At 38.7% G+C, this 27630-nt stretch overlaps 1 protein-coding gene across 4 annotated transcripts in view; it reads left to right on the top strand.

Moving 5' to 3' along the window:
• The window catches only part of LOC308630841 (uncharacterized protein), a 263388-nt gene that overhangs the window by 142210 nt on the left and 93548 nt on the right, over window positions 1–27630 (top strand). For all 4 annotated transcript variants that reach the window (XR_014018043.1, XR_014018044.1, XM_081261616.1 and 1 more), the window contains 2 exons: window positions 23090–23337; window positions 25237–25387. Coding sequence is in view for 1 of the 4 variants with exons in the window: in XM_081261616.1 (XP_081117742.1) it covers window positions 25352–25387 (36 nt within the window). In the remaining 3 variants the exon portion in view is untranslated. The remainder of the gene's footprint in view (window positions 1–23089; window positions 23338–25236; window positions 25388–27630) is intronic.

Here is a 27630-nt window from a genome sequence, read left to right as displayed (position 1 = left end):
CTGAATAATATTTCATTGTGTATATATACCACATTTTCTTTATCCATTCATCTAATGAAGGGCATCTAGGTTGGATCTACAATTTAGCTATTGTGAATTGTGCTGCTATAAACATTGATGTGGCTGTGTCCCTGTAGTATGCTGTTTTTAAGTCCTTTGGGTATAAACCAAGGAGTGGGATAGTTAGGTCAAATGGTGGTTCCATTCCCAGTTTCCCAAGAAATCTTCATACTGTTTCCAGATTGGTTGCACCAATTTGTAGTCCAACCAGCAATGTATGAGTGTGCCCTTTTCCCCACATCCTCGCCAACACTTATGGTTGTTTGTATTCTTAATATCTGCTATTCTGACTGGAGTGAGATGAAATCTTAAGAGTGAAACCATTTGCATTTCTCTAATTGCTAAGGATGTTGAACATTTTTTTCTTATATTTGTTGATTGATTGTATATCATCTTCTGAGAAATGTCTGTTTAATTCCTTGACCCATTTGTTGATTGGGTTATTTGTCTGTTTGGTGTTAAGATTTTTGAGTTATTTATATATCCTAGATATTAGTTCTCCATCTGATGTATGTGTGTGGTAAAGATTTGCTCCCAAGATGAAGGCTCTCTCTTCACCTCAATGATTGTAACTTTTTGCTGAGAAGAAGCTTTTTAATTTGAATCTATCACATTTATTGATTCTTGATCATAATTCTTGTGCTATAGGAGTCTTATTAAGGAAGTCGGGGCCTAATCTGACATGAGGGACTTCTTCTATTAAGTGAAGGACCTCTGATTTAATTACTAGGTCCTTGATCCACATTGAGTTGAGTTTTGTGCATGGTGAGAGATAGGGGTTTAATTTCATTTTGTTGCATATGGATTTACAGTTTTCCCAGCACCATTAGTTGAAAAGGCTTATCTTTTCTCCAATATATGTTTTTGGCACCTTTGTCTAATATAAGATTACTGTATTTATGTGGGTTTGTCTTTGTGTCCTCTATTATGTACCATTTGTATTCTGTACCATCTGGTGCCAATACCATGCTGTTTTGTTACTATAACTCTGTAGTATAGTTTAAGGTCTAGTATAGTGATGCTACCTGCTTCACTCTTCTTGCTAAGGATTGCTTTAGCTATTCTGGGTCTCTTTTTTTCCAGATGAATTTCATGTTGGCTTTTTCTATTTTTATGAGTAATGTTATTGGAAATTTGATTGGCATTGCATTAAATCTGTATAGTGCTTTTGGTAGTATGGTCATTTTGACAATATTAATTCTGCCTATCTAAGAACAAGATAGATCTTTGCATCATCTATGATCTTCTTTAATTTATTTCTTTAGAGTGTTGTTTTCATTGTGGTGGTCTTTCACCTCTTTATTAAGTTGATTCCCAAGTATTTTATTTTATTTTTTGAGGCTATTGTAAATGGGGTAGTTTTCCTAGCTTCCCTTTCAGAGGATTTGTCACTGATATACAGAAATGCCTTTGATTTATGGGTGTTGATTTTTATATCCTGCTACTTTGCTGAATTCATTTACTAGTTCTAGAATTTTTCTGGTGGAATTTTTTGGGTCTTCTGTGAATAGAATCATATCATCAGCAAATAGTGCTAATTTGATTTCTTCTTTTCCTATCTGAATTTCTTTAATTTCTTTCATCTGTCTAATTGCCCTGGTTAGTGTTTCCAGAACTATGTTAAATAGAAGTGGTGAAAGGGGGCATCCCTGTCTTGTTCCAGGTTTTAGAGGGGATGCTTTCATTTTTTTTTCCATTTAGAATGATGCTGGCCTGAGGCTTACCATAAATTGCTTTTACAATGTTCAGATATTTTCCTGTTATCCCTAGTTTTTCTAGTGTTTTGAACATGAAGGAGTGCTATATTTTGTTGAATGCTTTCTTGCGTCTATTGAGATGATCATATTATTCTTATCTTTAACTCTATTTATGTGATGAATTACATTTTTTGATTTCCATATATTAAACCAACCTTGGATCCCTGGGATGAATCTCACTTCATCATGGTGCATTTTTTATATGTTTTTGTATTCGATTTGCCAGAATTTTATTGAGAATTTTCGCATATATATTCATTAGAGATATTGGTCCGAAGTTTTTTTTTTTTTTCTTTGTTGTGTCTTTGCCTGGTTTTGGAATCAGGGTGATATTGGCCTCATAGAATGAGTTTGGAAGTGTTTTCTTTTTTTTTTATTTCATGAAATAATTTGAGGAGTATTTGTAGTAGTTCTTCTTTAAAGGTCTTGTAGAACTCAGCTGTGTATCTGATCCTGAGCTTTTCTTGGTTGGTAGGCTTCTGATGGCATCTTCTATTCCATTGCTTGTAATTGATCTGTTTAAATGGTGTATAATCCTGGTTCAGTTTTGGCAAATCATGTGACTTTAGAAATTTGTTGATGCCTTCAGTATTTTCTATTTTATTGGTGTACACATTTTCAAAATAATTTCTAATCATTTTCTGCATTTCTGTATATCACAACAGATATTTCCTTTTTCATCATGGATGTTAGTAATTTGAGTTTTATCTCTCTATCTCTTTGTTTAGCATGGCTAAAGGTTTCTCAAATTTATTTATTTTTTCAAAGAACAAACTTTTTGTTTTGTCAATTTTTTCAGTTCTTTCTTGTGTTTTAATTTCATTGATTTCAGCTCTAATTTCAATTATTTCTCATCTTCTACTGCTTCTGGTATTGATTTGTTCTACTTTTTCTAGAGCTTTGAGATGTAATGTTAGATTATTTATTTGTTGATTTCTTATTATTTTAAGAAATGAACTCCATGCAATGAACTTTCCTCTTAGTACTGCCTTCATAGTGTCCCAGAGATTTTTTTTTTCATTTAGTATTTTTTAAATATTTTTTGGTAGTTGTAGATGCAAAGCATGCCTTTATTTTATTTGTGTATTTTTTTAATTTTTTTAATTGTTCTAATTAGTTATACATGAAAGTAGAAAGCATTTATGGACTTTGATATATCATACATGGATGTGAAATAATTTCTTATTTTTCTGAGTGTACATGTTGCAGAATAATATTGGTCATGTAGTCACATATATACATACAGTAATACTGTCTGTTTCATTCTACTATCTTTCCTATCCCCACATCCCCTCCCCTCCACTCCCATCATTTTCCTCTACCTAATCTGTGGTAATGCTACTCTTCCCTAGTTCCCCACTGCCTTATTGTGAATTAGCATCACATATTAGAGAAAACATTCAGCCTTTGGTTTTGTGGGATTGGCTAATTTCACCTAGCATGATATTCTCCAACTCCAACCATTTACTGGCAATTGCTATAATTTTTTTCTTCTTTAAAGCTGAGTAATATTCCATTGTGTATATATACCACATTTTCTTTATCCATTCATGTATTGAGGGACACCTAGGTGACTCCTAAAGCACAAGAAGTAAAGTCAAGAATCAATAAATGAGATGGGATCAAATTAAAAAGCTTCTTCTCAGCAAAGGAAACAATTACTAATGTGAGGAGAGAGCATACATATTGGGAGAAAATCTTTACTATATGCACCTCCAACAAAGCATTAATCTCTAGGATATGTAAAGAACTCAAAAAACTTAACACCAAAAAAACAAATAACCCAATCAATAAAGGGGCTGAACTGAACATACACTTCACAGAAGAAGATATATAATTGATCAACAAATATATGAAAAACTGTCCAACATCTCTAGCAATTAGAGAAATGCAAATCAAAACTAAGATTTCATCTCACTCCCGTTGAAATGGCAATCATCAAGAATACAGACAACAATACATGTTGGCAATGATGTGGTGTAAAAGGTACAATCATACATTGTTGGTGGGACTACAAATATTAGTGCAACCACTATGGAGAGCAGTATGGAGAGTCCTCAGAAAACTGGGAATAGAACCACCATTTGACCCAGTCATCCCACTCTTTGGTTTATACTCAGAAGACTTAAAATCAGCATAATCTAGTGACACAGCCATATAAATGTTTATAGCATCTCAATTTACAATAGCTAGAATATGGTTCCAGAGATTTTGATAAGTTATCAAAAGAAGTTATCAGTGTTCTCATTTACCTCTTAAGAATTTTTTAATCTCTTCTCATGTCTTTTGCAGCCCATTGTTCATTCAGTAGCATATTATTTGGTCTTCAGGTGTTAGAGTATCTTTTATTTTTTATTTTATCATTAATTTCTAATTTCATTCCATTATGATCTGATAGAATGCAGGGTAGTATCTCTACTTTTTTGTATTTGCTAAGAGTTGCTTTGTTGCAAAATATATGTTCTATTTTAGAGAAGGATTCATGTTTTGCTGAGAAGAAATGTATTTACTCATTGATAGATGACATATTCTATATATGTTAACTAAGTCTAAGTTATTGATTGTTTTATTGATTTCTATAGTTTCTTTGTTCAGCTTTTGTTTGGAAGACCTATGTAGTGGTGAAAGAGGTGTGTTAAAGTCACCTAGATTATCATGTTGTGATCTGTTTGACTCTTGAACTTGGCAAGAGTTTTTTTTTTTTTTTTTATGAATGTAGATGCTCCATTGTTTGGGGCATATATATTTATGATTGCTATGTCTTGTTGATATTTGGTTCCCTTAAGTGGTATGAAATGTCCTTCTTTATCTTTGATTAACTTTGGCTTGAAGTCTACTTTATATGATATAAGGATGGAAACCCTTGCTTGTTTCTGTAGTCCATGTGAGTGGTATGCTTTTTCCCAACCTTTCACCTTCAGTCTGATATCTTTTCCTATGAGATTAGTCTTTTGGAGGCAGCACATTTTTGGGTCTTCTTTTAAATCTAATCTACCAGGCTATGTATTTTGATTGAAGAGTTTAGGCTATTAACATTTAGGGTTATTATTGAAACATGATTTGTATTTCCAGCCATTCTTGTTTATTTTTAGTATTTAACTGACTTGGTTTCTACTTTGATTAGTTTTTCCTTTAGTGTAATACCTCCCTCTGCTGATTTTCATTGTTGTTTTTCATTTTCTCTTCATGGAATATTTTGCCAAAGATGTTCTGTGGTGTGCCTTTCTAGCTATAAATTCTTTAACTTTTATTTATAATGGAATGTTTTTATTTCATCAAATCTAAAGCTTAGTTTTGCTGGATATAAGATTCTTGGTTGCCGTCTATTTTCTTTCAGAGCTTGGCATATGTTTTTCCAGGATCTTCTAGCTTTCAGGGTTGGGGTTGAAAAATCTGCAGATATTCCAATTGCTTTCCCCCTGTATGTAATCTGATTCCTTTCTCTCATGGCTTTTACAATTCTCTCCTTAGTCTGTATGTTAGGCATTTTCATTATTATGTGCATTGGTATATATCTGCTGTGATTTTTTACATTTGGCATCCTGTGAGCCTCTTGTATTTGGTTTTCCAATTCATTCTTCATGTTTGAAAAATTTTTCTCTTGTTATTTCATTGAATAGATTGTTCATTCCTTTGGTTTGAAACTCTTATGCTTTCCTCTATCTCAATAGCTCTTAAATTTGGTCTTTTTATGTTATCCCATATTTCTTGAATATTCTGCTCATGGTTCTTACCATCTTCACTGTGTGGCCTACATTATTTTTGAGATTATGTATTTTTTCTTCATTGTCTGAGGTCCTGTCTTCCAAGAAATCTAATCTGTTGGTGATGCTTTCTATTGAGCTTTTAATTTGGTTTATTGTTTCTTTCATTTCAAGGATTTCTGTTTTTTTTTGTTGTTGTTCAGAACTTTCATCTCCTTATTGAAATAATCTTTTGCTTCCTGTATTTGTTTTGTAGCTCTTTATCAAAATGATCTTTTCTGCCTGTATTTGCTCTCTTATATCATCCTTTAATTCACAAGAATATTTTAATTATGTACATCCTGAACTCCTTCTGTCTTTTCTTTCTTCTTTTTTAAATTTTTATTTTGTTTTAAGTAGTTATACATGACAGAAGAATATATTTATCTGCACTTTGACATATCATACATAGATGGGATATAATATTAACCTCTGTCTTTTCTTCTGTTGTGCTGGCCATGGATTCTAATAATGTGGTATCTTGATTTGTTTGGGGCACTTTTTTCTCTTGTTGTTTTATGTTGTTCATGGGTCTTTCTTTCTAGCACTATGGGTTCTGGGTATTATTGTTTTTTATGCTTTAGGCTCATAGTGCCCCTGCAGGGTTCTAATACCTATCCTTTGAGGGGAAAAACAACATTAGCAGATCCTAATACAACTAATATGCAACCTTAAACCAAATGCTATTAAGGCATTTACAGTTTTGTTACAATATACAGAAATGATGAGTTAATTTAATTTCTACAAAATAAAAGGTGGATTTGCAAAAGGGTTTATAGTTTCTGATGGTGGATAAAGAACTGGGGGTGAGGGGTAGGATGAGATGTTGAGGGGGTAAGAAGTGAGGATATAGAGTTATTAGATCTTAGAAAGCATGAAAAAGGAATCTAAAGAACATGGTTATTTGAGGGGAAGAGAGAGGATATGATTTGGGGGAGACAAGTTGAAAAACAAAAGAGTATATAAAATAAACAAACATAAATATTAAGAAAAATTATAAGTATAAAAATAGGAAATAAAAGACTATACAACATATGTGTAATATACTATTCAGACATCCCAGTCCTCAGTATCCCAATTCATGCAAAGTACTTGGTTTCACAAATGTTGGGGATGTGAGGGTGGGAGACTAGAGAGAGAGAAAAATTAAAATTGAAGGAAGAAACAAGGATTGTTTTTGTTGGAGATCAGTATCTTTCCTGCTTCCCTTTTCATCCAATATTTGAGGTCACCTATTGTTAGCTGGTATCTCCACCCTCAGGATGTTGAAGGTTACCAGGGTGGGAGGGTTGGTCTTGGGTGCAGGGTACCTGGAAGTGGGGTATGGTACCATCCAATCCACTGTAAAAGACTATACTCCAAGGATCTCCTTTGGGACCCACTCATGTGATGTGGGTGCCTGGTCTTATCTACTTATGTGCCTATAGACCTCACAGTTCCTGATCTCTAATTTAGCCTCTAAACTGTATCTCACTCACCCCTCCCTTTCTACTTCCTAGTGGGGACCTTTCTCTGACGAGGTCTTATGAGTTGCTCTCTAGGGGCTGCAAACCTGTCGGGGAGAGCTGTTTTATATTGTCCAGTCACTGTGTGGGGTAAGTGGCTGCCAGGGAGATGGGGGAGCAGGGGACTATGGATACCTGCCCAATCAGTGTTCCAAGATGGGAGTTGCCACACTATAGATGGTGACAAGGGTGTTCCAAGATGGAGGTGACTGCTTTCAGCAATGGAGTGTCAGGGCAGGTGAGAGGGAGCCTGGGCGTTGGGGTTGGGCATTGTGTTCAAAGATGCAGCTCCAGTGTGGGCTCCCTGGTCGTTGGCAGGATCTCCTGGGCCCACCTGGGTTCCGTGCTGGGTGAGCGGGGCTCGTTCTTTCTCATTCGTAGAATTTATTATTTTTACTTTGTTAGTTTTTTCACACATACTTGTTTTATGCTCTGTTTTGATAACTCTGTTATCTGAAATTCGGGGCAGCTGTTTCTGCTGCTGCAGAGTCATGATGACTTGTTTGCACACACCCGCGTACATGCACAGTGACAAATTCCAGATTACATATATGTCTGTCAGAAATTCAACAAAAATTGGCTTCTCCCTGGGGGAAAATGATGCTGCTTCTGCTGCTACTAAGCAAGGACTGCTTGAAATTAAGTTAATTTCATTCATAGGGGCATTGCATCAATCATGTAGAAATATGAAATTGCACTTTTTACTCCAAGTCTGTGATTTATAAAGCAAAGAAGAGATTTTTCTTTTCCACTTTCATCCAGTTTGAGATAAATTAGGGTTTTTTTTTGTTTGTTTGTTTCCATTTTCAAGGGATGGACTTTCTGTAGTCCACCCTTCATTGAGAGAATGCACTTACATCCATTTGAAGGACATGTGTAGAGGCTGGAGTCCCAGTCCCCAAACTCCATCTTGGACCACCCTCAAAGCCACCACTGTGTGGCCTTTCAAACCCAATCTCCATAACCCAGAGAATGCATTAGCTGAGGGAAGACTTTGGTGGTCTCCTACCTCCCAGCTTGTGATTTTTAGCTTCAGTATTTTCTTTTCACTTTTGCAAGATTATGTGACATTTTAACTATTTGAAAGATTATATTTGAGATTTTTACATGCTTTATAATGGTCAAGCTCTTCTGTCAGATATGGAGTTCTCAATCAGTATTTCTTTCATTAGTGATTGCATTCTATCCAGTCCTTTCGGTTCTTCTTTTAGATGGACCTTGAAACTTCTGTTTATTTTCATTTCTGTTATGCTTCTTTATATGCTTTTCTTATTTCCACATTTGTGTTATGTTCAGAGAGCATTTCCCAGGCATCCGGCTTATTTGCTCTCAGCTGTGTTTATTCTACTCTCTATCCCAGTTATTATTTTTGTTTAGTAAACAATAATTTAAATTTTAATGATCTCTCTAGTAGACTTTTTGGTTATGATTATTTTTCTTATGGTTCTGGGGATATTGTCCCATTCCATTTTCTCATCTTTGTTTATGTGGATTAAAAATTCTTTTGTTGGTTGAGTTTGCTTGCATTTATCCAAACTTTTGACTCTCCACGATACCAGACAATTTCTGCGTTAGGACTCACCTCCAGGTCATTCCCACAGAATATCTTCTCCATCTGCACAACTTGCACAGGGCAGTGGGTGGGATGTGATGGTAGGATTGATTGCTATTAAAAGTAGGGGTAGCTCAGGATGAGCTATTGAGAGGTGAATTGTTTTCAATGTCTTGAGCACTCAAGTTTTCCTGGTTTTTACCATAACTTTTACCTGGCCATAGAAACCCCCATCACTGGTGTCTGGCCTTTGGTGTGGCTAATCTAGACATTACATGCATCTTAATGCATTCTAATTTAAAAATTGTTGGTTTTGTTATGGTTTGGATATGAAGTGACCCCTGAAAATTTCATGTGTTAGGCAAGGCAGGAATGTTCAGAGGGAAATGATTGGATTATGAGAGCTGTGACCTCATTAGGAGTTTAATCCATTTGATGGATTAATCATTTGAATGGACTAGCGGGTGGTAACTGGAAGCAGCAGGTAGGCAGGATTAGAGGAGGTAGATCACTGGGGGCATGACCTTGGATTCTATCTCACTCTCTCTGCTTCCTGTCTGCCATGAGGTGAGCCGCTTTCCTTTGCCATGCCCTTCTGCCAGGATGTTCAGCCTCACCTCAGCCCCAGAACAATGGTCACTGCCCATAGACTGAGACCTCTGAATATATGAGCCCAAATAGACTTTTTCTCCTGGAAGTTATTCTTGTCAGGAGTTTTGCTCACAGCAATGAAAAGCTGACCAATACGTGTTTTCTTTTTCTTTTTCTCTTTCTTTTTCTTTTTTTGTACCAGGGATTGAACCCAGGGGTCCTTATAACCACTGAGCTAGACTCCCTGACTCTTTTGCTTTTTTATATTAAGACAAGGTCTTGCTAAGTTGTTGAGGTTGGCCTTGAACTTGCAATCTTCCTGCCTCAGCCTCCAGAGTCCCTGTGTCCCATGTCTGCCACCATGCCCAGCTAACCAACAGTTTTTACCACATTTTTTTTTTCTTTTCCTATACTGGTGATTGAAACCAGGGACACTTTACCATTGAGCTATCTCTCTAACCTTTTTAGTTCTTATTTTTTAAAAAAAATATTAATTTTTTTTAGCTGTAGCTGGACACAATATCTTCATTTTATTCATTTATTTTTATGTGGTGCTGAGGATCGAACCCAGGGCCTCACACATGCTAGGCGAGTGCTCTACCTCTGAGCCACCATCCTAGCCCCTATTTTTATTTTATTTTTATTTTGAGACAGGGTCTCACTAAGTTGTACAGGTTGGCCTCAAGTTTGTGATTTTTCTCCCTCCATTTCTCAAGTAGCTAGGATTTCAGGTGTGCACCACCATGCCCAACACAACCATTTTTTTGGTAATGCAACAATCATAGAAAAATTTGACTCCATTCACCCTCCCCTACCCTACATGATCTCCTTAAGTCTATTCTAATAGTTATTTAGTTTTATCGACTTATTAACTAATTTTTCATCCTTCCTGAATATTTCAACTTTAAAAAGGCATTATTTTCATTTGGCCAGAAGAACTTCATTAAGTATTTCCTTGAGTACATGTCTACCCATGATAGATTGGATTTTTGATATTTGATAAAAATGTCTTTATTTTCCTTTATTTTTTTCCAGGACCTTTTATTTGCTATAGAATATTTGGCAGTTCTTCCTTCCCTCCAGTAACTTTAAACCTATAATTTTCTTGTTCCATTGTCTTTTGGCTTTATACTTTCTGTAAAGAAATTAGCTCTCCGTCTTATTACTACTCTTTGAAGGTCATTTGTCTTATTTCAAATACCATAGACTGTGTAGCTTAAATAACAAATTTATTTCTCACAGTTTTAGAAACTGGGAAAGTCAAGATCCAGGTGGCCACACATTTGAGCCCTGATGAGGGCTCTCTTGGTGACTTATTGATAGTCATCTTCTCACTGCATCTTCATGTGTCTGAGAGAGGTAGATCTGGTATCTTTCCTTAGGAGGCCACCAATTCCATTAGAGGGGTTCCACCCTCATGGTGGCATGTAAACCTAACCACCTCCCAGAGTTCCCACCTCTGACTAATTCAGAATGGAGTTACAGCACAAAGTTTGGAAGGACAACAAATGTTAGTCCACAATATATTTATCAACCTGAAGTTTGATGCATTCCATTCGTGTTCTAATATCTTCAAGCATTCCGCCCTTAACCTTTCAAAACACTGGATTTATTGTGTTCCTATATCTGTCATCTTTTGTTTTCAGTTAAGTCTTGTATTCTTCTAAAAATAATGATTTTTGTTTTGCCTGGACCTTGTGTCTGAAAATATTTAAAGATAACTTGATGCTTTTAATAGCATTCTTCTTATTTATATGTTTGCCTGGCAAGTAGCTGGCGAGGACACCATCTGATTAGGAACTAAGATGATTGAAAGTTTGGGTTTAAGTCAGTTCTTTCTTATTCCAAAAGAGTAGATCCTAGAACTCCTAATGCAAAGCCTGTGCGATTACCAGACATCCTGTCCTTGGCAGGCCCTGATCTCCCATTTAGGTTCCCTCTGCTCCATGGCACGGATCCGCCCCCACTTAGTCCCTCATTGACTGTAATGTGCAGCTGTTTTTGAAACTGGCAATTGCTCAAGGAGAAAAGTGGTGACAAACATTGAGCTTGCATATCCTTGTTACCGCTGTTGACCGGTGACGAGTCCTTGCTTCCCCGATGTTGAAGAATAACACCAAAGAAGCACGCCGAGGCAAGGTCAGAGTAGAAATTAGAAGTTTATTAAAGGACAGCAGAAAAGACTTCTCCCGGATGAAGAAGGGGACCCAAGAGGTGGAATCCGTGGAAATGTGGTTGTTTCCCTTTTTTATAGTTTTGGTGATGGAATGTGGGTTGGAAGGCCCAAGGGGTGGGACACAGGTGGGCCAAAGAAGTAATCTGGTCAGGAAGGACTTCATTATCACTTCTTTGGGATGGACTTTGGCCTAGGGCCTTTTCAAGGACTTTATTAACATTCCATGAGTTGTCCTGCGTTTCCCTGAGTCATTCTGAGCATGGTCTCCATTTTAGATTTCACTGGATATTAGACCCGATTTACCTAACTACACTGACTACCTAACTTTAAATCTGGCTTCATCCTTCTTCCAATTCTTGGTTATAATAATTTTCTCTTTGTAGTTCTCTGACATATTCTTGTAGGTCTTTTAAAAATATACACATGCACACACACATGATCCAGCCTTTCTCTTTATTTTCTTTGTACAAGTTGGTTTTGTAAAGCTAGTTTACCTCTGTGGGAAACGTAACCCCATGAGACCTATGTTTCTTTCTTAATACTGTCACTAACCTGCTCGGTGTTTTGACCTTCTGAGTTTTATTTTCTTTATTCTTCCAGTGGGAACCATTATCTGCCATGTTTACCTCATGGGGCCTTGATAAGATCTTATAATATAATAGGTGTGTAAAGTATGTTCAAACTTGCAACTACATTCAGTACACAGGCATTGTGCGCCCCCAAGTAAGAGCAAATTGTGTCAGCATTGTGGAACTCTGACCGCATGTTAGGCAGTGTTCTTTGTACTTTGTGAGTATGTTGTTAACTCGCAGAACTAGTAAGTAAATAGAAGTACTGGAGTTCAACCTAGGTGGTATGGAACTTGATTGCTACTTCTTAAAATGGAAAAAGGCAATTTATGATTGAGCTTACAAAAGTCATATTTGTTCAGCCAAATTTGGAAAGCTAACAAAATTATACAGCCCATTGGTAGAGTTTAATGACGTGAATATTTTCATTCACTGTAAGTGTGCTCATTGATTTCCCCTGCTTTCAGAACTGTAAGAAAACATTTTTTTTCTTTATAAAGTACCTAGTCTAGTACTTTGTTACAGAAACAAACGGAGGCAGATTTTTACAGAATTTGTAAATATTTTTGAAGTCTTTTTTGTCTTCATTAATGTGATCCTCAGATTCTTCTCACACTATCAAAAGTTGAGAGTATATATATATGATAGATAGAACTGACTGTGCACCCATTTTTTGGGGGGATCCCAATCTTAATTCCTGATAATGTGCTATTGTATCGCTGAAGAGAGTGTTACATTCTTTCTGTAGGAGACTTTAAAAGGAACACTGAGAAAAACCTAGGGAAATGTAACATTCAAATATTTTAGTTAAACTGAGAATTTTGTTTTGCTTCCATTTTTAGATTGCTAAACTCTTCTGGTAAATATAAGAAAGAAGCCTAGCCCTTTCACATTCCCATTGAACAGTGGGCTTTGAGTATTATTAATCATTTATTAGAAAATGCTTTTTCCCTCAGATGTGTGTCTATAAAAAAGTTGTATGCACAAATGTGGTCCTCAGACCAAAAGTCTTCCCCAAAGAACACATCTCTGAGTTTGTGGTCAGAATTTTCAGGGAATAAGTAAAAAAGAAAAAAATATATATATACAAAAATGGAGTATCATACACAGATCATTTTCCTATACAATTATCTAGTTGATAAAAATGGGGTACTTCTCTCTAGGATATACTCTTACCCATGATATAAGGGGAAATTCTCTTATTTGAGAATTTCCCCTTATATCATGGGTAAGAGTTTGTGTACCCCTCAAAACAAGGGTGACATTAATACTAGTGGGCATTAGATGTCCCTATAATTCCATTTAAACCTGTATTCTAGCAAGTAGTTTGGCTGGTGGTTACAGACAATATTCTTAAAGGAATCAGAAAATCAACTCTAGTAACCACAAAAAGGAAAAAAAAAATTTCCCCCAAGAGTTTTCTTTCCAACATCCCAGAAAAGCACTTTGTGACTCTGTATCTGTGTGCTAGTGTTCTTTGCCCATATCAGGTGGAAATGTCAGGTCCTGTGGAAGAACTGCCAGGCATATACCAGGGATCATCTCCCACGTGCCAGCCCTGGTGACAGCTTCACCTGCAGCATTTAAAATATGTGTATCCGAGTGTTTGGTTGTAAAATAGGCAGAGAATATTTATTATAGTACTCTGGACCATCCCTAACTGGAAGGATGAGGATAAATGACAGGCAGGTCCCACCTGCCAAGGGCTCACAGAATGTTTTTGCCTCTTGTAATCATATAGAAACCCTGGCAGATATCCAGGACCCCAAATTTCCAAGTAGCAGTGTCAGGACAAGAATCCTGGTTCTGTTTCTCTTGCCACGTTGGCCTTACAAGACGTTAATAGCCAAATTGTCATGAAAATACATCAATGTAGTGCGCTAGATATGTAGCTCAGTGGAAGTGAGCTTGCTTAGCATGCCTGAGGCCCTCAGTTCAATCAGCAGAGCTGCAAATACTGTATATATTGATTAGTGCATATATACCAATGTGTCATACTTATAATCTTAATTTACTATAGTCTATCTCAATAATGCTCATTTAAAAAGATTATCTTATAGTTTGTAGTTTATATATTCACAAGCCATTTTCAATTTTTGATTAGCAAACTGAGATAAGAACAGAAGAAAAACATCCAAAAATAACTAAATTAAGAACTACTGATGTTTTTATCACCCTACCTCCTCATTAAGATAATTTTATGACTTTGTACTTTGATCTGCTCATTTGAAAGAATGAAAATGCCAAATTATTGGGTCCTTGGAACATTTCTCCAACTCTTTTTTCTAGGGCACCTGTCTGTTCCTCATTCTTCCATAAAACAGATTCCTCCCTCACAGCTGCCTGTGAGTGACCAATTTGGCTTTCTGATTTCTGGATCCTGTATTTGAGGACGGCATCCAGAAGTCTGTCCTGTTGCTCAATTAAAGACTTCTTGCTGCCGCTTCAGACTTATACTTACATCCTGCACTCTCACCTCCATTGGGAGGATTGGATAGTGGAAATTGCATTTGAGAGGAGCAGCTTCGGGTGCATCAAAAGAACACTAACATGTGATTCCCTAAAAATAGGATGGTGTTAATACCAGCAGTAGAGTGGAACTTAAAAAAATATCTACTGTCAAAAGACAAAGAAAGGTGAAAAAGCAAATAGCAAGCTTTTGGTACACATAGCTTATTATAGCACAGGCAAATGTTTTCCTAGAGAAATTGCTCAGAGTGAGTCTCCGCAAACAATAGAAACCTATAATAGTGTCGTTGCTGAAGATAGAAGAAAGTTAATGTAGAAAGAGTCAGGGAGAGTTGGTATGATTATTCTGTGGAGCCAGAGAAGCAGGCCTGGTGTGGTTGGATGAGTTCGGCATCTGGAGTCTCAGATACCTGGTTTTTGGCATCTGCTTTAGTCACTAATCAGAGGACTCTGAATAAGTCCCTGAGGTGCCACAAATAATGGAAGAAAAAATTATTTCAAATTGAGAAAGGTGAGATGGTGTTAAGAGTGCTGAGTCCATGCAGAGGAATCTAATAGTCTCCCTTTACCAAATGGCAATTCCCCAGAATCCCTCTCCTTTGCTGGGGTATTTGGACCAGAGACTATCTTGGGCACAGACAGGAAATGGGGCACCATAATCACTGATAGTAGGTCTACAGTGGGTCTCTACAGGCAAGCTTCTAGTGGCTGGAACATTCTGCTTTGGACAATAACACTATGTTCTTTGAAATCTTAACAATTTTATTACACAGCATAGAGCAGACAGGAATTTGTGGAAACTTAGTCCTGGACTAGGTAGGTATGAGGTACATAGAAGCTCAGACGGCACCAGGTTGGACTTGAGTACACCTGTGAGATTTTCAGATCTTGTACTTCTGAACCATTTTCTGGACATTTCAGTCCCCATGCCCTGCAGCCTCCAAAAATTATTATAACAAAGGTAATTTTTTAGCCCTGGGCAGGAATATAAGACACAGACTCTCTTCTGTAAGGGCAGGTGTGTGAATGATAGAAGTGTTTTAGGAATTAAGAAACAGGTGGGGAAAGTAATTCTAATTTAAATGGATCGATCTATCCATCCTTTCTTTCTTTCTTTCTTTCTTTCTTTCTTTCTTTCTTTCTTTCTTTCTTTCTTTCTTTCTTTCTCAGGATAGCTCTGACAAGCAAAGGCATCTTTACTTACCTACAGTAATTGGAAGGCACTGTAGTAATATTACTGAGCGGGCCATTAGAGGGGGAGAAATACTGAATTCTATAGCATAAGTTGATTCTTGAAAAATTAAGTATTTGCACAGGATTTGAGAGAGGGGAGGATTTTCCCAGATAGATAGAAAGAATAAGGGAACCGAGCATCCAGAGTCTTAAAAATACAATATACTAGAGCTGAGATATTGTCTGGGGCTTTGCAGGTGGCAAAGTCAACTGGTGTGAGTACACAGAGAATGACATGCAATAAGGTATAAGTAAGAAACAAAAAGCGTACCACAAATTATTCCCAACTTCTTAACTATACTAAACTATTGAATCTGAGAGCGAGAGGATAGAGTTCATCTTTTTGAAGCAATTTTTAAAGAGATATAGTCTGGAGATGGACCAGAGGAACTCAGCCTGGAGGCAGACAACCAGGTGAGGGACCATTTGAAGATGCTGAGTTTGACATGAAGCAAGATCTCTGGCCAGGAGAACACTAGTGTAACTGCTGCTTGGGAGACATAATTGTTACAACCCAGTGACCAATTTTATGTGCTGGTGAATAAAAGAGAAGAGCTCAGGCAAGCTCTCAGATTTCTGACTTACTACATGGTGGTACCATGTTGTCACCTGGGAGAACCTCCACTGGGAGAGGAAAGCAGGAGTTGATGGAGATGATGATTTCAAGCCTGGGAGGTGAGTGTGACATTTCCAGTAGCAAGAGATGAAAAGAGTGTTCTGGGATGGGTGTCAATTTGAGAATGTAGGTCATTGAGGTGGCTAAACAAGGGGGGCTGTGTAATTATCCAGAAGGATTGTGAGAGAAGAGAGAGAGACAAGCTTGGAGAGCATCAAAGCAGGCTGCTACACAGCACTGCAGACAACCAATATGGGTCCTGTGCAGGTAGAAAGAGACAGAGACATGACACTATGGGCCATGGGCTCAGATGGCACTTCAATAAGAGGCAGTTGACAGCTCTCATAGCTTCAGAGGGAAGGACAATGTGAATTTTTGTTTAAAGATTTCTTTCTTAAGAGCTATAAGCTATGGCACTCTGGTTATGTAAATAATCCATCCATCTCCCTGTCTGTATGTCCACCAACACCTCCATCATTCATTGGTCACCCAACGTGTGTGGCGGGTTTAGTGCTAAGAACCAGAGACAGAGCCATGACTAAGGTGAGTTTCTACCTTCAAGGAGCTCAGTATGCCCCGCCAGCTGGAGAGGCCTGTATTTCTGCTAAGAAAAGGACATGGATCCCTCTGGAACCTATGTCTCTAGGAGGGTAGAGAAGACTAAGGTATACTATTTACCTTATTATGTCATTCTAGGGTTCTGTGCTGCTATGGGATAAAGTCTACATGGGGCTTTTATCTGAGCCCATCCTTTATCAGTTAGCAACTCTAAACAGAGCACAGTACTTCAACCAGGAGTCTTTTGTAGACTTCACACTTCCTATTTGTGATTTCTGAGCCATATCTCCAGCCCAATTTTGTATTTTATTTAGAGACAGGGTCTCACTGAGTTGCTTAGTGCCATGCTTTTGCTGAGGCCAGCTTTGAACTAGCAATCCTCCTGCCTCAGCCTCCTGAGCCTGAACACATAGGCATGCACCACCATGCCCGGTGCCTATTTATGATTTCTTATTTTGTATGTCTGGGAAACTCCTATTCATAGTTTGTTTTTTTTTTTTTTGTTTTTTTTTTTTAAAAAAAAAAAAAAAACACTGCTAAGGCATCACCTCTTTTGTAAAGTTTTTGCTGGTCAGGGAGGCAGAGGTGACCTCTGAATGTGACTCTGTTGACCTCACCTTGTATTAAACCCCAATGTGGCTACTCATAGGAAATTGTGACCTTGAGCTCAGTCACTGAAATTCTGTGAGTCTGAGTTTCCACTTTTTAAAACCAATGTTTGGATACTCATTTTGTTAAATGATTAGAAATAAATTTTGATGATATGTAATACATAAATATTTTATGTTTCTATAAATAGTCTATATAATAAGAAATAGTGGAATGTCTGTTGTCTAATGAATAGATTCTTTGGCCTGTCTTGTCCACTATTGTATCCAGTGCCTCATAGCTTTTCCTGTGTTGTGAATCAGTGCTCCACCATTGTTGTGGTCCCCTTATGAATAGCCTTCCTGAATTCAGACCTTTACATACTGTACCCTTTGAATCTGGCTGGCCTGGATTCACTCATAACCAGGAGAATATGGCATAAGTACCGCTGGTGACTTTTGAGGTTAGACATGTCTTTGAATATAATATTCATATTGCATTGTAATGAGCTGTCTCAGTACAGATACCCTGTACTGTGTGGTTTCTAGGAACACTGGTTCTGGAAACAACTGGATACATGTAGACATCCAACTCCATGAGCCTACTGAAGGAAGACATGCCAGCCATGTGGACTGGTCACATAAAAGGTGGAGATGCTGGGCCAGCCCTATCTGTTCTGGATGTGCCATCCGAGGGATCAGAGATATGAGCAAGGAAGCTGTCTCAGTATCAGCCTCATGGGGATCTCGGGTATCTCTAGCTCTGTCCAAAGTCTAGCATCAACTGTCAGAGAGATTCCAAGAAGAGAATGGCCCCCACCAAGTCTACAGAAGATACAGAACTGTGAGACGTGATGCAACATTGCTATTTTAAGTAGTCGATTTTCAGAGGGTGGTTACCCTATCACAGAAAACTACAACACTGATTTTTCTCCCGAGAGCTCAGTCCCAGGTTATGTGCAATAACCCTGCTTGGAGAGCAGAAGAAGGGTCACAACAGCAGGCTTCTTTGTCTCTGCTTATCTGTCATCCTCCCACTTGCCTGTATGTGATAGGGGAGCTAAGAGCATGCCTGTCTTGTCCACTTTTGTAGAGTGTGCTGAGACATGTCTTTGCATATATTATTCATATTGCATTGTAATGAACTGTCTCTTGCTCACTTATAGGCTCCTATATAAAGCAGGGACCAGTAAAATAGGATGAGAAATCATACCTACCCCAGAAGTTTGTCAAACAAAATGAGATGATGCATATACTCTGTAGACCTGGCCTATAGTTAGCACTCAGTAAAGATGAGGTGGCATATTAAACCTGCAGTTTTGGACATTGGGCTGGACTTGTAATAGATATTCATTAAATATTTGTTGGAATTAGTAACATAGAATAGATCAGAACTGAGAGAGGACGAGAACAAACTAACCCTGGGGGACCTTGGGTTCATTTGCCTTCTAGGCTGGCTATAGAAACTGTCTAAATGCAAGACTCTAGACACTTCAGGAAGCAATACGAGATTATGGATACCTTTCCTTTCACCCATTCCACATTAACAGATTGAGCAGGGAGTTTCTGAACTGAGAAACACCATGGACAACAACAATTAGAACACGAGGGACAATTTTCTTTCTTTTCCTCACAATAGTGGCCAACATCACGGATGAAAGGTCAGAGAGAATGTTTCCTTCTTCTGTATTTATTATCATCCTCAAAGCCCCAACCATGTTTATCATTTTATCATTATTTATCTGAAAATTCAAATTAAATTGTGCATCCTGTATTTCATTGGCTTTGCTAAGCAAAATAGATTTGAACCCAGGATATCTGTTTCCTGAGCCACGCTTCTCATATCCCCACCTGAATCCTGCTGCAGTTGCTATGATGGTGTGGATGTGGCTGGATGTATCTCCCATGGGCTCATATGTTGGAAGCCTGGTCCCTAGTGTCATGGTGTTGAGAGGTGGTGGGATATATAAGAAGTGGAGTCCATTGGAGGGCATTTAGGTCTTGGGGTCACAGGCCTAGGAAGGGCTGAAGGTGGCTCCTAAGAAACCCTGGTTAGTTGTCAGTGAGGGTTGCTATAACAGAGCAAGTTTGGCCTTCCCCAATTTTCCTCCTGTTTCACCTAGTGATATTTTCTTCAAACATGTGCTCCCACCATGATGCCACCTGCCATGATATAGTGAAAGGACCCCTTATCAGAGCTGATCAGATATTAGCACCATGCTCTTGCACCTCCAAAACTTTGAGCTGAATAAACCTCATTTTTTTATAAAGTACTCAGCTTCAGGTATTTTGTGTTACAGCAATGAAAAATGGACTTTCACCTGTGTCTTGTCAGATTTGAAGTTTTAATTCTTCCTCAGGGAACTGTCAAAGTACTTTATCCTGACCAAAGCAAACCTCAGTTTCTTGGCTATCCTACACCATTATGCGTTCTCACTCTCTTGTCACACACTGTGGCTCAGTTGTTGGCAGTTCTTTCACTAATACTAAAGCTGTCTCTTGTATTTCCTGAATGAACATTGTAGAGAAAATGCAGGGGAAATACTGTCCCTACCTTTTTCTGATTTGAGGCTTTGTTTCTGCAGAGAGATAGGAAAATGGAACTCACAAATAAAGAGAATGGAGAAAAAATTGCTCTCATCTGAGCAGCTCGGTTTCAAGCCCTTAGAACAGAAAGGCAAGCATTTCTTCACTGAAGAAAGATGAGTTAGTGACATTTTCTCATTTTGCTGCATGTGATATTCACGCTGATTCCAATTATGTGCAATACAGGTTCCTAGAGTTCAGCTTTGAAGGGCCACAGGTTTCCTTCTCAATTGGATGGTAGCATTTTAAATCATTCCCACCTCGTGCCAGCCAAAGTCATTGCTTCCTTTATAGCCAACTTTCTTCTTTCTTTTCCGAAGCACAGCACAAAAGGTGGGAGGTTACTTTAAAGAAAGGCATTTACTTTTAACAATAAACCAAGATCTGTGGAGAAAGTAGAATTAGCTAGTTAGCTCCTACAAAATGGAAAAAGAAAAAAGACATTAGAGTAAAAAAAAAAGTCTACTGAAAAATATAAGGAGTTGTGGATTTAAGATACACAAAATCTACAAAATAAAGCACAGTATTTCATTTTTCTGAAGTCACTTCCCATTTCTAGGCTTTTAGCATTTTCTTCAATAACAAGATCATGCATGTCTCAGCAAGAAATATAACCTGTAATTTGATGAATGTAGGTGCTTTTCTCTGCCTTTTTATAATACGTGAGCCATTCTTGTTTCCTGAAGACTTTGGAGCTGTTATTGAATAAGGTAATATAGAGCTTGCAAGGACTTACAGATGACCCATAGCAATTTGCAGTTGTTGGGCTAACATTTTGAGTGAAGCATTTCATGAAGTTAATAACCTAAGAAGAAATTAAAGAAAAGGGTCTAAGTAGGAAAGAATGTGTGTGTGTGTGTGTGTGTGTGTGTGTGTGTGTGTGTGTACACGCGTGCATGTGTGAGCACATGTGCTTGCACATGTGGGAGGTGGGGTAAGAGGGGAACTCTACTGGGATAGAATTCCTATATTTCACATAAGGATACACATTTTCCCTGGAAGTGTGCAATTTGTACATGGGAGAACTGAAAACTAGAGTAGAAAATGGATTAATCCTAGTGAGCACATGGTGGGTACTCTGAGTTTGCTACAGGCTTTATTTCATTAGTCTAGAGCCATTTGAACAGGTTTCTTGATTATTAGGGGTTGTAGGGGTCAACTAACTGCTTTTGAAAGGTACCTATGCCCTAATTGCTGAGACTTGTAACTACTTATCTCATGGAGTAAAAGGAACTTTACAAATGTGATGAAAGAATTTCGGATGCAGAAATTGTCCTAGATTACTCAGGTGGGGTTCATGTAATCACAGGGATTCTTAAAACAAGGAGGTGTGAAGGTCAGAGTGAGAGAAGGAGGTGTGATTGATAGAAGCAGAGGTCAGAGTCAGAGGGAGACTTAACTGCAGTATTGCTGACTTTAAGAAGGAGGAAGGGACCACAAGCCAAGGAATGTGAGCAGTATCTAGAAGCTGAAGAACTCAGGAAAACATCCCCTAGAGACTCCAGAAAGAACATAGCTCACCAGCACCTTGACTTGAGCCCACTTGGACCCTTTTTGCACTTCTGCCTTCCAGAAACATCAGAGAATACATTGGTGTTGTTTTAAGTCCCTGTGTTTGTGATAATTAGTTCCATCAGCCATAGGAAACCGATATAGAGGTATTTCAATTCCTGATGTAGGGCAGCAAGCATTAGGAAATCTCCAAATGTTCCAAAGTGACATGGACAGAGCTGATCGATTATGCATTTATTGGGCTCAAACCACCTCCTTTAGGGTCGCCCAGGAAGAAGCCACCAAGATTTAGAACTGAATACTCATTCAGGACCCTCTGAAGCAGATTCATGTCTCCTAGGACCAGCTGCTCAGGGGACCTTCCCCAGCAGCAGCATCTGGGCACAGCCCGCGACAAAGCACCTGAGAGACTGGGAGATGGTGCTGGTGACTGTTGAGCACAAGCCTCAGGCTGGCATGTCCTTCCTCTCTTCATTCCCCCACCCCTTGACCCCTTCCTTCACTCCCTTCTTTAGTTTTCTCATGTCTAATTAGTGATCCTTGTGGTCCCAGCATGACATCCCAAGTGCATGGAAGATAACCAATGCCATCACAGGGCCACATGCATTTCTGTTGATAATAGACACACTTCTGTCTACCAGCATATGTACATTATCACACAGAGAATATTCACATGCCACGCCACATATGTCATTCCTATAAGATAGGCACTTCAAAGAATCTGTGCTGATGGTCACCTACGCAGAGATGAGCATTATCTAAATCCTCACACGGTTGCTCCCTCTTCTTCCAGTTCTAGACTGGGTCCATCAGTACACAAAATTGCTCTTGTAGTCCGAGGAATAAATCATGGATGTGCATGACAAGAAAACATGAGAGCAGGAAATATCTGCATGCTGAAAACCAAAATTCTTCCATGCTCTCTAGAAACAGCAGGGGAAATGGCAAGTTCCTCCAGGTGAACGCCCCTGCGTCCTAGAGACCTGTGGGACTCCTTCCCTTTCTGAACGGATTTCCAGTCTCTGGGAGATCCATCTGGGTGGGCGGGGGCTGGATTGGGTCTCCCTGTGTGGACTGGATCCCCAAGTGATTTGTCAAGTCTGGTGGCGGGAATCCCATGTTTTGTTGGCAGGAACAGAATGTGAGTTAAGACAGAGGAGTGAGTTGTAAGGAAAAAGAGAGAGAGAGAAAGTGCAAGCAGAAGTTGTAGAATAAGGAACATATGGAGAGACATCTGACTCTCAGATGCAACTTATGCCACTGGGGCACATCTGAGCCCAGATGCAGAGCTGTGAGAAATAATCACGACAATAAGGATGATCATGGCTATCTGTCACTGAGCACTTTCATGTCTCAGAACTTTTTTAAGTGCTGACTCTTTAAGTTTCCCAGCCACCTCCATAGGCACAATTCATAGGCATCATCAATTAGTTAAAGACTGGGAAAATGAGGCCACAGAGAGCTAGATTAAGTGGCTCAAGGCCACACAGCAGATAATGGAGCCTGTCTTCAAACCCAGGCAACTTGACTCCCAAGCTGCTGCTGCTAATGCTGACTCTTCCCACTGTTTTTCAGGATGATCCTCTCTTCTTCATCCCTAATACCTACTCAGACTTCAGTTTCCCTTTTGCCAAATCCTGACACCGTCATCTGCTCTCCTGGGCTAAGAGTCCTGTGTGAGGTCCCTGGTCATTGAAGCTCTGCTGTCCCTGGTGGATGCTACTATCTGTGTCCTCGAGTTCTTTGGATCTCATGTTTTCATGGATAAGGTGAACCATACTCCGGCACCAGCTTGGTGGAAATTGTTCCTGACTTCTCCACTGGTCAGAATTGCCTTGATCCCTGATCTAGGTGCTGGCAAAAAAAGATTTAGCAGAGATGTCATGAATGGATCCTGGAGGTAGATCTAGAAAAGGGATCCAGAGCAGAGAGAAGGAGAGGTGATAGATTTGTGGTTCCAGAAAAGAGTGAGTGGGGAGACGTCCAGGTAGGGATAAGCATGCCTTGTAGCAAAGGCAGGTGCTGAGCAGGACTGATGGACCAAGGCTTCAGATGCTTTCCAGAGCACAGGTTTCAGTGTGGAGTGGAGAGACAGAAAACCACTGAGCATTGCATCTCTGTGAGAAGGCCACACAGAGGGACCAGGAAAGGATCCACAAGGCAGGTGCACAGGGTGCTTTCTTCCCAGAAGCAACATAAATGAAATGAGAGTTGTTCTTCTTCAGCTAAATAAGTCAGTAACTTGGAGATTTGACACCTTTGTTACCCACTGCTTTGTGTAAGATCTAACCAGTTTAATTTACTTCTTTCCTGTTGGTATAGTTCTCAGTTAATTCAGTTATTTTCAGAATAAAACAGATTGACTTTCTAATGCCACTGAATTTTAGGATGGCTTATTATGTAGCAATGTATAAGAGAACAATGCTACCAAGGAATGGATATCAAGTATATCTAAAAGGTAATGGCTTAAGGCAGGAGTGGATCAAGGGGAAGAAACAGTATCATTAAGACTTTTTGTCAGCCAGGCTCGGTGGTGCATGCTTGTGATCTCAGCCACTTGGGAGGCTAAGGGAGGAGGATTGTGAGTTCAAGGTCAGCCTCCCTAAAAGCAAGGCCCTAAGCAACTCATTGAGACTCTGTGTCTCAATAAATTACAAAAATAAGGCTGCAGATACGGCTCAGTGGTCAAGTGCTCCTGAGTTTAATCCCTGGTACACACCCCCCCTCCAAAAAAATAGTTTTTTTTCTTTAAGAATTTTATTTATACAAAGTTTATGTAAATGAAAACAAGAATGTTCTCCTGTACTTCAGTTTTGTATCGGACAAAGTTAGAAGCCTTTACAGAAATAGAAGCTTTTTTTCCAGTGGTTGAGTAATGTGCCCAATCCTGACCAATCACCGTGCCCTGGAGAGGCAACTCCCATTCTCATTCCCACTCTGCTGTCTGGGAGAAAGTTTAACCACACCGAAGAACAGGAAGAGGCTGATTCTGTCCAAGAAAATTAGGTCTGTTTTCAGGAAAACAGACAACAGATGTTGGGCAAGCAAGTGAGCACATGCTTGCTTCAGTCATCATTACCCAGGGTCAGGCTCTGGTTTGGGCCAAAATAAAATCACACAGAGTCTTTGGCATCAAAGGATGCACTGTTGCATGGAGGAGAGTTACAAGAAAACAAATTGGTGTGATATGAGGGCAACAATATATGGCCACAAAGAAGGAGGAGGGTCAGTGTCACCTGGGGGCATCTCCCCACATTCACACTCTAATTTATGGTTGGAAAACCAAGGACACTGCACACAGTTCACAGTTTGGCTACTATCTGTTCAGTCTGGGTCCTGGATGAGACTTTGCATGGTGTAACTTTTGCAGAAATGAGAGTCACTCAATGTGGCAGTAGTGAGAAGGATGGCAGACTGTGAGAATCACCTAAGAGCCAGGGGAGAATGAATAGTCCTTTTACAAACTTCCCTAATAATAAAATAAATCAGCTGGATTGTTCAGTGATGAACTGTTCTGCTCTCTGGCCAGGGGGGCTCCAAAAGTTATTACTGGCTAACAATAGCTTGTTAAAGTGCCTGGGCACAGGAAAATCAAACTGTGCAGGTCCTCAGAGAATCTGGTCATATGAAAGAGGGAATCCATTCCGAGTGTGAACTATTAGTTCTGCTCTGAATATCGCCGTTATTAACCAGAGGGCTTTATTGAAATCTCCAAACTGCAGGCATCTCAATCCTCATCAACTGCCCAGGAAAACGACTGTGACAGGTGCTAATTGGTGGTTATAGGAAAGAATACCTTTGGACTGGAAGAAGTGCTCCAGGTACCAACTCGTAGTAATGACAGCTCTCCCCTGGGAGAGAGATGCTCTTTGGGTGAGTGATATACTCTTCTTCTCTAGCAAATGGCCCTGCTCTCTTCCTCCTGATTGGTCTCTCTCTCTCTCTCTCTCTCTCTCTCTCTCTCTCTCTCTCTCTCTCTCTCTCTCTCTCAATCCTGAATTCAATTGGTATTTGATTTGACCGCAGAGAGTGATTTCCAAGAAAACACAAATATAAAATGTCAGTACAGCCCTAGGAATGTACAGGTATTCTAACAATTCTAGTTCCCACTTACCACTTTTCTTTCCTTCCCTGAGGTTCATATTGTCCTTCTTGGCTGGATTATGAATTTCAAAGTGTAACACGAAAACAAGGCATCATTATTATCATTAGTTCCCTCATTGTGTAGCATAACATTGGGGTCATTGCCAATGCTCATTAAAAAATTTTGAATGAGTGTGGTGGATGTCCATTTCAATAAAATCAGTCCTTCAGGTCCTGCTCATTTTCTCCTCCAGGAAGCCCTCACAGATCACTGTGCTCTGAAGATGTCTCTTCTTTCCTTGGTGCATCTCGTGTGGAATCTGTAGCCACTGAATTATTTCTGTGGGCATTGCTGCATGTGCATGAATGTCTGTTTTCCCAGGCTGCCCTGAAGAGCTCACTCCCTATCCCTTTTTGGTTGCTATCTACCTACTGAGGTATTTGCTCTATACCCCCTATGAATTCTCTTATATTTGAAGACCCATGCACTTGAACACTGCTTCTTGATGAGGTTGCTGGTGATTGGAGAAGGAGGTTATTGGTTTGAAAGGGGAATAGTTGGAAGTTGCCAAAGATCAATGGAGAAGGATATGGAGATACTTCCAGGGTGTAGCATTATGTTGAAGAAAAGTGAGAAGGGGGTTCACAGGAGGACAGAACAGAAAACTGAGACCACTTTAGCCTACAGAAAGCTGAGTCAGGGATCATTGGAATTATATGATACAATGACAAAGGGCATTCTTAATGTAAGTATGCAATTGCTCATTCAAATTGGAAGACTATATCTGAATGTAGAGTTTTTTTATTCCTTTCTAAAGAAATAATTTTTTTTCCATGTTAGGGAAGTTAACAGTAATTAAAATCACAACCACACACTTGGTGATGATATAATTTTCTGGTGCCTAACTATTTGAATGTGTCAGTTTTATTTCTCTTAGATCATTCAATTTTCAAAGCAAAACTAAGAGGTGGTTGGTGATAGTTATCACCGTGAACAGATGAGAAAATGGAAGTTTATGAACTAATAATAATTTTAATTTTTATAAAAACCATGGTTTTTAGCAGAGCCTATGGCAAATGTTATATCATTAACATTCAATAAGCCCATGAGGTATGTGTGATGAATCTTATTTTTAATTTATGAAAATAAAGATCATAAAGAGCTAATTAATTATTGTCTAAAATTACACAAGTTGTGGAGGTTATCTCAGGAAATTAAGGAGGTAAATTCAAAACTATATAAATCAGTTTTTGCTATAAAAAATTGCTTCAAAATGTAGTGTTTTAAATTTATCTCAAAGTTATGTAGATTTACTGAGCTGTTTTGGTCTAAAGTAAAGCCTGATTATTTGAGTAGATTCCTACTCTGGCTCCTAGCTTTTACTTATAAATCCTTTCTTCACTATAAAAAGTATCCTCTATCAAAGCCGAGTAACTTTCTAAGTCCAATTTCTGCTTGTACAAAATTAAAAGACAATTTTACTTTTTTCCATTTTTTTTTCTCGCTTAATTGTTCTGACTAGGACTTCTAGTACTATGATTAATAGAAGTAGTGAGAGCAGGTAATCCTTGTTCTTGATCTTAAAGAAAAAGCTTTTAGTTTCACATTACTAAGTATAATGTTAGCTGTGTACTTGTCCTATAAGGATTTTATTATATGGAGGTACATTTTTTTCTATGTTTAATTTTATCAAATGGCTTTTCTGCATCTATTTAGATGATTGCATGATTTTCTTTACGTAATTTTTATTCTTTATTCTGTCAGTATTGTATATCACATTCATTAATTTGCTTATCTTGAAACAGCCTTGCTTCCTGGGCTAAATAACCATTTGATCTAATGTATGATTCTTTCAGTGAACTGTTGAAATTGGTTTTCTAGTGCTTTGTCGAAGTTTTTCGCATGTATGTTCATTAGGGATACTGACCTATGATTTTATTCTCTTGTAGTATCCTTGTCTGAGTTTGATATCAGGGTATGGTTGGCCTTATGGATGAGTTTATAAGTATTCCCTTCTCTTCAATATTTTGAA

This window comes from Spermophilus citellus, assembly GCF_964194105.1.
Source record: "Spermophilus citellus genome assembly, chromosome: 11".
NCBI classification, from domain to species: Eukaryota; Metazoa; Chordata; class Mammalia; order Rodentia; family Sciuridae; genus Spermophilus; species Spermophilus citellus.
The sequence above is the reverse complement of the archived record's forward strand: the minus strand, read 5'-3'. Positions and strand labels throughout refer to the sequence as shown.